At 35.7% G+C, this 13,013-nt stretch overlaps 1 protein-coding gene across 11 annotated transcripts in view; it reads right to left on the bottom strand.

Moving 5' to 3' along the window:
• The window catches only part of NAV3 (neuron navigator 3), a 946,218-nt gene that overhangs the window by 187,625 nt on the left and 745,580 nt on the right, over positions 1–13,013 (bottom strand). For all 11 annotated transcript variants that reach the window (XM_021923304.2, XM_031651088.1, XM_021923300.2 and 8 more), the window contains one exon: positions 219–334. In XM_021923304.2, coding sequence (XP_021778996.2) covers positions 219–334 — 116 coding nt within the window. The remainder of the gene's footprint in view (positions 1–218; positions 335–13,013) is intronic.

The raw sequence follows: 13,013 nt of genomic DNA, 5'->3' as shown, positions 1-13,013 counted from the left end.
AAGTCTTCACTTCTGAAAGGACTACCATTCCTTTTTTAGTAACAAAGAGATCATCCTAAGCAGAATAGCCAAATAGCTAATGATCTTTGAAGCATGAGATATATACAATACATTTTTGCATAAAAAACAGTATACCACAAATATGATTTAATAAAAAGTGTTATGGGGAGAATACAGAAATTCCTAGGTTTGACCTATGTATTGATGAGGTCACTTACCAGATATCTCCTCCAGGCACTGCTTAGCAGTCTTACTATATGATAAGTCCATCTTTGTAGGACTGGTACAGGAGTCAGCTGATGGTAAAGAGGTACCTTCATTTTCTGAATGTGCCCTGAAATTATCCAGGAAAATAGAAAGAAATAGCAATTATAATCACCAGTCACTCATCAAAGTGGAAGTTCTACAGTACAAGAAATATTAATTACAAATTTTCCATCAAGATAAGTATTTCTTTATGACTAGAATGTTCCAGAGTTGTCTATGTATAGGAGAATTTTGTTATTTTTCATATGCAACCTAAGTGGGAGTGGACTTGTCTAAATTTCAAAGCTTATAACTATCAATAGTTGATTATAATTCGGGGGCAAAATATTTAAAAAGATCCAACATCTTTTGCTATTTTAGAGGAAATACGGCCAAAGTATTTTTTTTTTTTTTGCAAGAATACTGAAAGTACTGAAATCACACCTAGAATTATTTTTTTAAACAAAAATTCTATAAAAATATTTTAAAATATGTGTAAAAATAAAAAAATAATTTTGTTCTATGCTACATACATCATTATGATGACTTAATTACCAAAGATTTCAGAGCAATTAAAGTCAACCAGAAACAAATTATCATTCTTACAATTACCTTCATATCATCTGTTTCACATTTGTCTATGTATGTACATGGGTATGTATTTGTGCGTGTGATTAGCTTGTAAAGAGTATGTCTAATTAAATGAAAAGCACTCAACAAAGGTCCTGAATACTTTCGATATTCTAATCACACTTCATGCAATTTTTCTTTCCTTTATGCACAGGCAAATGTTTTAAGATATGCTTTCTATTTAATGCAGCTTCATATTCGATGCATATTTGACACAAACTAACACACTTTAAATGTTCAGAGCATGAACTACTAAGACACAGAAGGAGGCAAGCTAATATAGGATTGCATACTGGACTGTGTTCTTTTGAGACATCTCATTTGCCTTACATCTACCCTTTTATTTCTGGTAGTAGGTGTGGGCCATGACAAGTGATCTTTCAATATTTACTACTTTAAGAATATTTACAAATAATGTTCATGTGTGAATGAAGAATGTATTACGTTTTTGAATCAATATTTAATTAATATTTTGCTTTTAATCTAAATTTGAGTTTCAAGAGAAAAAGTATAATCATTGATATCAGAGAAAGTCAAAATTTAACTGACAGGCCAAGAAACTGAAAAGTTCACTTAGGTTTTAAGAAACTATGGAAAACTACATGTTGTCTGTATTGATGTATGTGTTATATATGTGAATTAGCATATGAAAAAAAGAACTATGCAAGAAAGAAACTTTCCAATACAAAGTTGGTTGTGCTTTGGCCTCCAATAATTTCTGACAGACCATTCCTATTTTATTCTAGCTTAAAACTGAATATAAAGAGCATAAACAAATTAAGAAAGAAAATACACTATTTAAGTGATAGGATATATACCATTAAGGCCAGAAAGAAACCTCAAAGTAGCTAAATTTAAAAGATATTTTAGTCTTCCACTCATTTGATATCTTGGTAGCATTTAGAACAGCAGCTCATTCCTTCCTTTATCAAACTGTCCTACCTTGGCTTTTATGGCAAAAATTCTCTAGTGTGTTTCCGATTTTCTCTGGATTCTACTTTATTCTATTGTTTTCCTTTATGTAATCATTAAATGTTGTGGTTCTGGGTAGTAGAAAAAGAAGTGGGGATACAGACAGCAGAAACCTGGGAGTTCAGCAAAGGAATATTCTATACTTCTTCCAGTTTTTGTCTATAGTTTCTCTAGATGATCTCAATCATATTCATTGTATTGGCTATTATTTATTTACACCTGAATTCTAAAATTCTAACTATAACCCAGCACTTTACGCTGAATTCCCGACGTATATAAAGACTGTCTAATTGACATTTCTTCTTGGTTGTCACAAAAATATGTCAAACCCATCATTTATAGAACTGAAGTCATAATATTTTATTAACAAACCTGGTCCTGATTCATGGAGCCCTCAGATGAAACCTTGATGGAACTTACAAGGTCTTGCATGGTTGGGTCCCATGCAACACATGGGATGATGGTCTCCAGCATCATCTCACGCAAGACTCCTCTCTCCTCTCTCTACTGTGGCCACAAGAGTCTTCTACTCACTTTCCATAGCTTCCTGCCCAAACAGGGTCTTTACACTTGATTATTTTCCTCCCCACTTCATCCAGTTGATTCCTTCCCTCCAAGTCTTAGCTCAAGTGACTATTTCTTTAAAAATCCTCCCTAATTTCACTGATCAGGCAGTCTCCAATTATAAGCACTTAGTACTTAGTACTCCCTGGACCTATGTTTTCAGCACTTCATACTCCTGTGATATGAGATTAATGTAATTAATTGATTAACGTTTAACTCCCAGACTAGGCCCTATTCTCCATGTTTCAAGTCACCATTGTATCCCCAGTGTCTAGTCTTGTATCAGAATATAAGTTTCACTCAACAAATCTTTTATAAATATATCGATAAATAATGTTAGCCATAAGAGTAAAACAAAATTATTGGTGGGTAAAGCATATGCAAGAAAGAGTAGCATATGTGTACATATACTGGGTTTGGATGTAAAACTTGACTCCATCACTAATCAGTTATCAAGTCATGTGATGTTGGCAAGTTACTTCACCTCTCTGAACTTGTTTGTTCATCTGTAAAAATAAGAAAAAATGCCTGCCTTGCAAAATAGTTGTGAAATCAACTGTTATTACAAAAGGACTGAAAATACATCCTCCCTTGTGAAATTCTGGTCAATATTAAAAGGGCAAATATATCTGCTCTTTGTGTAGCCTGTTTCTTTCTCTCCTGGACCCCAATTCCTCACATATCTCCATCTACTGACAGTCCCTCCCCATTCATTTCTAAAGTCTGTTCTTCCACCTGGCTTCATTTATTGTGGGCCACTCTACTCCCCACTGATCTCTTCCTTAGCCTATTGTCTCTGAGCGAGGGGAGAAACAATCCTCTGAAGTGTTCTAAGGATTTTTATTAGTTGCTGAAGAAGTTTAAATGGAGAGTATGTAGTGAAATTGTGGACCCCAGGGAAAGCTGACTGGCTGCCTGCCAAGAAGTGTCACAGAGGCACAGCACCTTGTTGAACTGGCTGGGAGCCAGGGTTGACCTCTAGTCCTGCAGATTTTGTATTCACAGATTCATCTTTTACAAGCTGAGTCACATTAAGCATTTCACTGAAATATTTGTCTAAAGCCCACGGCTAACTGGTTCCTATGAGAACAAGACCAACAGCTGTCACAGGAGCCAGAATGTTTGTGGCCATGTTAGTTACAAAGATTCTATCTCCATCTAAGAAAATCTGGAGTAAAAGAAAACTCGGAATGTATTTTAGCACTATAGTTTTTGCTCTGCTAAAAGCAAGCAGCTCTTAAGAATTCTTCAGAAGCTGACTTGCGGCTATCTTCCTCAATATGAAAGACTTAGTTCCATTGGTTAAGTTCCCACTCCCCCTGTCTGAGACATGCTTTTAAAAAAGTGTATTCCTACTTGTGACAGCTCAGTCTTGTCTTGGAAGCCGTTTTAAAATTTGTGTTAACATGTCAGTGCATATTTTTGGCAGACTCACTCTTTTATGTCTTTTAGTTTAAGTCACAAGAGAGTCTTATTTACCTTAAGTTCTCCAATGTATTTCTCATCAAATTCCCTACATAAGTGATCTACATTAGCATTAATAAGGAAACAGATTGATCAATGAAAGAACGGAACTTAGTGAAGGTAAACTTCAAATCACCGTAAAAAGGACTTAGAAGTCATGCTTGGTTTATATTCACATCTAAATGAGACCAGAAATGTCTACTGATGTTACAAGTCATCATTTCTCTAGTATTTCCACCTCACAATTTGTGACAGCAAAATTAGATTTTAATTCCAGTCTATAGAGGACCAATCAATGCCAACTGGTAAAGATGTACCTTTTATACAAATGATCAAAGAAGTCCAGTTAAATCTCTGAAGACTCACAACTTACCCTCTATTTTTATGCATGCTTTGTACCAGTTAAATAAAAATATTTGAGTTGATTCATGAAATAATTTACAAAGACTTTAGAATCAAGTGTGTTCTCTAATCAGAAAGTACATTTTGACAGATATGGTGAAAATTGCAGTGGATCATTCACTGTTTCCCCATAAACTGATAATGCATTATCTTCCTATTAACTGGAAAAAGAAAAAATACGTATCATAATATTCCTTCAAAGTATTCAGCAACATGGTCCTATCTAGACAACCTCACTGTGCATTTACAACATGGTCATCATGTTATGAGTAAGTATTGAAACCATCAAGACACAGCATTGCAAAAACAGTTTATTTAGATTTCTTTTATTTATTTACTTTTTGAGGTAGGGTCTCACTCTATCACCCCTGCAGCAGCGCACTAGAGCAACCATAGCTCACTTCAGCTTCACCCTTCCTGGCTCAAGCCATGTTCTCACCTCAGCCTCCAGAGTGTAATTTATTTAGAATTCTAATAAGCCAGGTCCTTCATCTGTTACTGGGAGTTGTAGTAATTAAAAGTCATGATACCAGTGATTACCACGAGAGCTATTACCTGTTTCTGCACACTTACTATGTGCCAAGTGTGGTGTTTAGTATTTTCCTGGGGCATATCACTCAAAATTCACAACAATCTTGTAATGTAGGGGCTGCAGTTAAGAAATTAAGACATCTAGAGGTCAAATAACTGGTCCTAGGTAACAATCTGGTAGATGCTTAACCAGTACTTGAACCTGGCTGCCTGTAAATGTTGATCTATTAACTACTCCCCTACAGTTTAATTCCATCAAAATGCCTCTGAACTAAGTATTTTATTGCATTTGAGGTTCCCTTAGCTAACAGACAGCTCAGTCACTCAGTCTTCGAATGTGACATATCCACTGGTCTAACCTAAATGTTATATATTTTTTTATTTTTTTATCTTTTTTTGAGACAGAGTCTCGCTCTGTCACCCAGGTTGGAGTGCAGTAGCCCGATCTCGGCTCACTGCAAGCTCCATCTTCCGGGTTCACTCCATTCTCCCGCCTCAGCCTCCTCGAGTAGCTGGGACTACAGGCGCCCGCCACCGTGCCCGGCTAATTTTTTTTGTATTTTTAGCAGAGACGGGGTTTCACCGTGTTAGCCAGGATGGTGTCCATGTCGTGACTTCTTGATCCGCCTGCCTCGGCCTCCCAAAGTGCTGGGATTACAGGTGTGAGCCATCGCGCCTGGCCCCTAAATGTTATTTTTTATGTACTAATCATTAAAAGAAAATCAGTATTAAATCCTAGACATTATCAAACCTCTAATCTTTAATGTCATTAATATAAGTGTTTGCATATTGATTTATATTCAAGAAATATTTCCCCCTGTGGATTCACCTTGATATAGATATGGTCACAAATGTAGACACAAGTAGAACTGATTTGAGTCAGAAACATTAACTAATGGTATTGTAATTCCTGTTTGTAACTCCAACGAAAAAGAAAGAAAAGCACATATATTTCAAAAACCAGTAATGTGCTTGCTTTCCTATTTCCTTCATTCTGGAAAGGCAGACAGGTGACAGCCAGGGCCAAGGCCAGGAAACTGTTGGGGTGAACAGAAGTCTAGTGTAGATAGAAGATTTGCTCGATTCAGGGGAGCTGAGCAAATAAGAAAACATTGAGAATAATGCGAGCCAGGTTTCTCATGGTTGACAAAAGGAGGCACAAGTATGGAAAGAAAAATAAACTCCTTGGTGTTGAGCTGGAATTGGAGGTATTATGAATGTATGTATACATGAATAATCACATTGAATTATAATAAATAATATACAATATTAAAATAATGATTAAATATGTGTGTATGTATGTGTGTATATACACACATATATTTCTTGGTTTTGACCACCAAGAAAACCTAGGAACAATGAGATCTTGGTTTCTAATATCACTCTATACAAAAAGACATACGAGTTCCTTAAAGAAAAGAATAGGATCTAAAGCCAAATTAGGGAATGTGCAAGATGAGCCTAGAACACCTTGAGCCATAAAGAAAGAAAATTCTCAGAGTGATAGAGCATTTGGAAAGGAGACACAACCTGCTTGAAGGGACTCCCAGTGGCCACATCTTGGAAAATTAAGCACCAAAGTAAGTTGTGACAGCAACGAATTATAACAAATACAGTAGAAATCTGTTTGTTCATATAATTTAAATAGATAGATAGATCATGAGGAGAAAATATCTCTTTCTTAAAGTAGAATGCCAGAGAGCAAAGGCAGAAGACAGGATGGAATTAGAAAACCAGTTGTCACATATAACAGCACATTATTGCCGGGCGCGGTGGCTCAAGCCTGTAATCCCAGCACTTTGGGAGGCTGAGACGGGCGGATCACGAGGTCAGGAGATCGAGACCATCCTGGCTGACACGGTGAAACCCCGTCTCTACTAAAAAAAATACGAAAACTTAGCCGGGCGAGGTGGCGGGAGCCTGTAGTCCCAGCTACTTGGGAGGCTGAGGCAGGAGAATGTCGTAAACCCGGGAGGTGGAGCTTGCAGTGAGCTGAGATCTGGCCACTGCACTCCAGCCTGGGTGACAGAGCGAGACTCCGTCTCAAAAAAAACAAAACAAAACAAAACAAAACAAAAACAAACAAAAAAAAAACAGCACATTATTAATTCAGGCAACAAAGCTCAATGGATGCTAAAACTTGTGGGTGAAAGTAGATAAAAAATTGAATTTTTACACACAGTCTCAAAATATCTTCCCACAAAAATACGTATTACATACAACTGGAGACAATATATTCACTTAGAATATAAAACTGTGGCAGATATTACCTTAATCAAGCAATCAAATTCAACACAACCAAAATGGAAGATATTGATATTCATATCATGAAACACCCAATAAAATGCAACGGGAAAAACACAGTATCATTTCGATGACATCCCAGACAAAAAATACATTTAATGTGTATCTAATAATGATGAACTACATGACAAACCCAAATTAGAAACATTATATAAAATGCCTGGCCATCAATATACCAATATCATGAAAGTCAGGGAAAGGCTAAACAATTGTTCCAGATTGAGGGATATTAGGAAGACATGACAACTACTAGATGCAATATTTATACTGAATTACTGAAAGGGATCATATTTGGTAAAATTTGGTGAAACCTGAATAAGTTCTCTGAGTGCTCTGGGAGAAGTGTACATGAGAGTCATTTGCACAATTCCTGCAAATTTTCTGTAAGATTAAAATTGTTTCCAAAAACATAAAATAAAACATGAAGAGAAGAAACAATGGCTTAGTTAGGCAAATCTATAATCCCACAGAAATATTTTATAATAAAAATCTGCTCTGCGAATTCATGGTGTGGTTGTGTAAAGTACAGCATATTATATCAAAAGAAGGAAACACTCTAAATTCAGATTTTCTTGACCAAAGTTTACAAATCAAGTTGTTTATAGAGGGTCTCTGTTTATATTTAATTAACGGGCTTAAGAAGCATGATACATTTCTCCTTATGAATAGTGCCTTGCCTTATCTAAGGGTTAGGTATTTTTCTTTTCTGAGAACTGCTCAAAACCCTGATTCTGCTCTCTTTGCCTCTACATGTTTGCTTTATGTCCAATGCATTGTTTCCTTGGCATTTACTACAAATGGTCAGAAAAGAAAGAATGTAGACTTCAAAACAGCATATTATAAATCTGGGTAAGTGTCATTTTAAAGCTTTGTTGGAGGCTTCTAAAGAGACAGGTTTAAGGAAAACACACAGGTCTGTCTTTTCTCCATAATTAACCAATTACTGTATTATTTTATTTCACATGTCCTTGAAAGCATGTAGAATATAGTTGTGATGTAATGAACACAAAAACAATGGAAGAAAAATGACATATGGGAAAAGGGGAGGTATTTTTTGAAAGTCTGAAGGATGTAAGGTAACAATTTTTGAACTCCAGGCAAGAAAAACAGGTTCAAATAATATAGCTCAGGGTAGACACCAAGAAAGAAGAGGAACAATAAAAAAAAGGAGTTTTAAAAAAACAGAATGGAAAAACTATGCTGTTCTCCTTTTTCTTCTTTTCTTCCAATAACTGGAACCTCGTTTGAGACTTAACAAACCTACCTAAGAAATTCAGTAAGTTGCTCCTTCATCTATACATTTAACATGGTTCATCCTACTCTGACCTCTCCTACAAACAATCCATTATACATTCTGAAGAAAGAGTAACTTTTCTGATCATGCTTTCCACACACATGCTCATGTGCATGCAAGCACACATGTATATAGACACATATATACATACATAAAGTTCAAATTTCTGACCTTGAAGAATTTCTACTACAACCAGGCTTCAATCAATCTTCAATGTCCAGAGAAACTGACTGACTTGCCGACCACCGTACGTATCTTGTATTGAAATTGTTTATGTGGTTCCTTCAGCCTTATGTTTCCCTCCCTGTCCCCCTCATCTCTGCATTACCAAATCCTACTTATCTTTCTGGACTCAGTTCAGGTGCTACTTTCCCTGATTCCAACAGCTAAAGGTAATTTTCCACTTTTTTGAAGCCTCAGTATAACAAATCTAGTTCAGTCCTGGGGAGCTTTACCCTTCCAGCTGCATTTTGTAGTTCTCTTTGAGCTTGCCTCTTGTCTACTACATTGTGGATGATAAAAAGAAAATGACATAGGATGTATGATTTTTCACTCAATCCTTGAGGTCTCATGCATAAGAAATATTTAGTAGGTAGTTGTTTGAAGAAGATAAAAAATAAGTGAATGAATGTGCTGAAGAGAAGGTATGGTTTAATTCTTTAAATATTTTAAAGCTGTTTGTATTTTGGTTAAACCCTCCCATTTATAGGAAGTGAGAGACTTCAGAATATTTTTTGTTCCAGTGTACATTTTTGGCAGGTTTGAAAATTCTTCTATAGCAAGTGATTCTAACACAGGATGACAGTGTTTCATTTAACAATTTTTATTTGGTTTCACTGTTTGTAGGCTGTGTACTGGGCAATTATGCTACTAAATAAGAAAGACAAGACTCTTAATTTCAATGAGCTTACATTACATTAGGAGGTGACTGAAATCATACTACTTAATAAGTAAACAAGAAAAAAACAGATGGTAATAAACTGTATAAAGAAAATACAAGAGGATGATGAAATATAATTCTGAGAAGGGGCATAATATATAGTCCCCTTGAGTAGGTGGTTGGAGGTGGTTGGAGATTAGCAGAGCTCTAAAAACAAGACAGACCTGCAGTGATCTAGAAGACATTTGTTACAGGCATAAATGAACATATATATCAAAGACATGTTCTAAAGCAAGATAGACTGGTTTGTTGAGAAAGAGGATAAAGGCTGAGATACAATGTGTTGGGGGAAGCGGGGACTGCATGTGGTTGTGGGGATCAATTGTGAACAGGGTACTAGATTACTTAGAACCTGGAAGGTCATGGTGCAATTTTTGAGTTTTATTTTTTTAATGTAATGGAAATCTAATAGATGACTTCATTAATTAGAATAAGATATACAATTTATGCCTTTAGAAGGTGAGAATGCCAGCTATGTGAAGGATGTTACTGCAAAGAGCCGAGTGGAAGCTGGGAGACTCATTGGAAACTAGATGAGAATTGGTGGTGAGGTGGCTTGAACCAGGAGACAAGAGCTGGAAATGGAAAGAAAGTCTGATTGAGGGTATGTTTTAGAAGATGGGTTAGGAGGACTAGCTGAAAATTTGATGTATGGAGAAGGGGTCATTGAAAGAGAAAAACAAAATTCAAATTATTTCCGTTTCTTTTCTTCTTTAGTCTCTGATATGGTTTGGCTCTGTGTCCCCACACAAATCTTATCTCAAATTGTAATCTGAATTGTAATCGCCACATATAGAGGGAGGGACCTGGTGGGAGGTGATGGGATCATGGGGGCAGTTTCCACCATACTGTTCTCCTGATAGTGAGTGAGTTCTCAAGCGATCTGATGCTTTAAAAGTGTGTGGCAGTTTCCCCTGTCCTCTCTTTCTCGCCTGCTGCCACGTAAGACGTGCCTTGCTTTCCCTTCGCCTTCCACCTTAATTGTTAGTTTCCTGAGGCCTCCCCAGCTATGCGGAACTGTGAGTCAATTAAACCGCTTTTCTTTACATATTATCCAGTCTCAGGGTATTTCTTGATAGCAGTGTGAAAATGGATTAATGCAGCCTCTCATTCATATAATTACAAATTCTAACCATTAGTATCTGTAGCAGTTCCAGTTACTAGTATTTGCATAGCAGCTCACAATTTACCTATTATTTTTCCCATCATGCCTGCATTATAAAATTGTAGAATATCAAATTTGGATGATAGCACAACATTCTTCCTTTCTTGTGATAAACTCTAACTCATCTTTTATTTCTTACCCTTATCTTAACTTCTTGGTGATGCATTAGTTGACTCCATTTTGTCAGATTTGTAAAAAACCCTCTTTTTTCTACATTAATTCTGTATGTTGCACATACTTCCATAACAGTAATGCTTTAATGTTTTTGATTATATTATTCTTACTACCCTTAGTAGGCTGAGCTCCCAGAAGGCAGAGATCTTTTTTTTTAAAAAAAAATTGTGTCTTCTGTTACATGGTATTTGTAGAATGAGGGATGAGTACATAAATGAAAAAGTATGCAGCAATTTCCCTTTGTCTAAACTGTAATAACTGGTCACTTTACCACTTTTTAAGTACTTCAGATGGTCATCTTAACACTATAAAAAGCAGCCTATTCCAATTTCAGGTAGCTCTAGTTATCGGGAACTTCTTAAACCAAAATAAAATATTTTCTTTAATTCTCGATATTTTGTCTTAGTTATATCTATTTGATAAATGAATAAGAATAACAGCAAATTTGAAACTACTTTATCACTCTGTAGAGATAATTGACTTACTGAAACTATGTACAGAATAATTTATATTAGATAGGAAGTTAGGCTAATAGGAAATCTATTAACTTCCAGAATCCACATTATATTTAAAGAACTCTGAACCTCCAGTTTCTGACAAAGAGTATTATGAAGCATATATTAGAGTCTCAGAAGGAATAAGTATTAACCTAGAATTGAGCTGAGAAAAAAGTCACCATCAGCCATCAATCTTCCCATTATATAAAAGTTATTTAACTATCTTTATATATCATATATATGTATCTGTATACATTTATATAATTTATACTAATTAACAGCAATTACCATTTTCAATTATAAAAGAGTTCTGACTGAGAATTTTGCAAGTGTACTATCGGCATTTTCCTAACCAGAATTTTCCCGGTAACAATACCTCTTATTTCTGTCATGTAGCTAGAACTGATAAGCAAAGCAAATTTCTACTAGCTTTATGATCTCAAGAGATTATTACTATTTTGACTTAATATCTCTGCTTCTTCATTTCTGGAAAATGGGGGATAACATTCTTTCTCATGAGTTTATGATGAAGTTTAAATGAGAAAATTCACATATATTTTGTGACACAAAGACTTTCACTAAGTAAACACTCAACAAATGATAATATCAACATAAAATAGTAAATTATTAGTGTTATGTCATCAAATGATTAGCAACTCCAAAAATAATTGTCAGGGATTTCATAGGAGGGATTCTTACATGGGGATAGAACAGTGAAAGTCAGAAAGAACATAAAAGGTTACATAATCCAAATGTCATGACTATAAACAAGCACCTTCCATTGAAAGCTGAAAAGAATGAATAGTAACCACTCTGCCTTTTGAGGATTTACATTACTATTTGTAAAACTGTTCTGCATTGATTTAAACACTTTGCATGAATATTACTTTGTATATAGACTTCAATGTGAAATTTTATGAGACAGTTTCAATTTCTTTATTTATTGTAGAAACAGGGTCTTACTCTGGTGTACAGGCTGGTCTCAAAGTCCTGGCCTCAAGCCATCCTCCCATCTTGGCCTCCCAAAGTGCTGGGATTACAGGCATGAACCACCATGCCAGCCATGATTTTATTTATTTTTAGCTATCGTATATTGTTGATAATAATAAAAATAATTACTGATATTAATGTAATTTACTCAAAATCTGGCTGTGTGCTAAAAATTTTACATGGGATTATTTTCTTTAATCTTTAATACAATCGATCAAGGTAGGCATCCTTTATCAATCATACTTTGTAGGATTAGAAAGTGAAGTTTAGGGAAAGCTGTTTACTATGTGGCAGATACTGTTCTACAGATAAATATCAACTCAATCTTCAAAATAGCCTAATGTGATAGCTTCTACCATTACACCTATTTCACTGATTAGGAAATTGTGGTTCAGAATCTTTACATATATGACCCAAAGTAACACAACTAATCAGTGGTGGCATTGATATTCCCACTCAGGCAACCACCACAAGATGCTGTTTCTGAACAATGGTAGAGTAGGACATATTCTATCACCGTTTTTGTGTTTTTTTTTTTTTTTGAGTTTCCCTCTTGTTGCCCAGGCTGCGGTGTAATGGCACAATCTGGGCTCCCTTCAACCTCTGCCTCCCAGGTTCAAAGGATTCTCCTCCTGCCTCAGTCTTTCTGTTGCCTCTTTTCTTAGCTACTTGGCTACAATGCCTCACTTTTATAGTCTTGTTGTTAAAGAGGTCAAACGGAAACTCCAAGAGAGTGGAGAACTCATCAGGGTCACGCAGGGGATCCGCACTGTAACTTCTAAGCTGTGCTGCTCTGCTGCTTCCTGTTTTTGATACTTAAAAGTTACATTTTCAAATGGA

This window comes from Papio anubis, chromosome 9 (genome assembly GCF_008728515.1).
Source record: "Papio anubis isolate 15944 chromosome 9, Panubis1.0, whole genome shotgun sequence".
NCBI lineage: Eukaryota > Metazoa > Chordata > Mammalia > Primates > Cercopithecidae > Papio > Papio anubis.
Note: the sequence above shows the minus strand (reverse complement) of the source record. Positions and strands in the feature narration are given on the sequence as shown.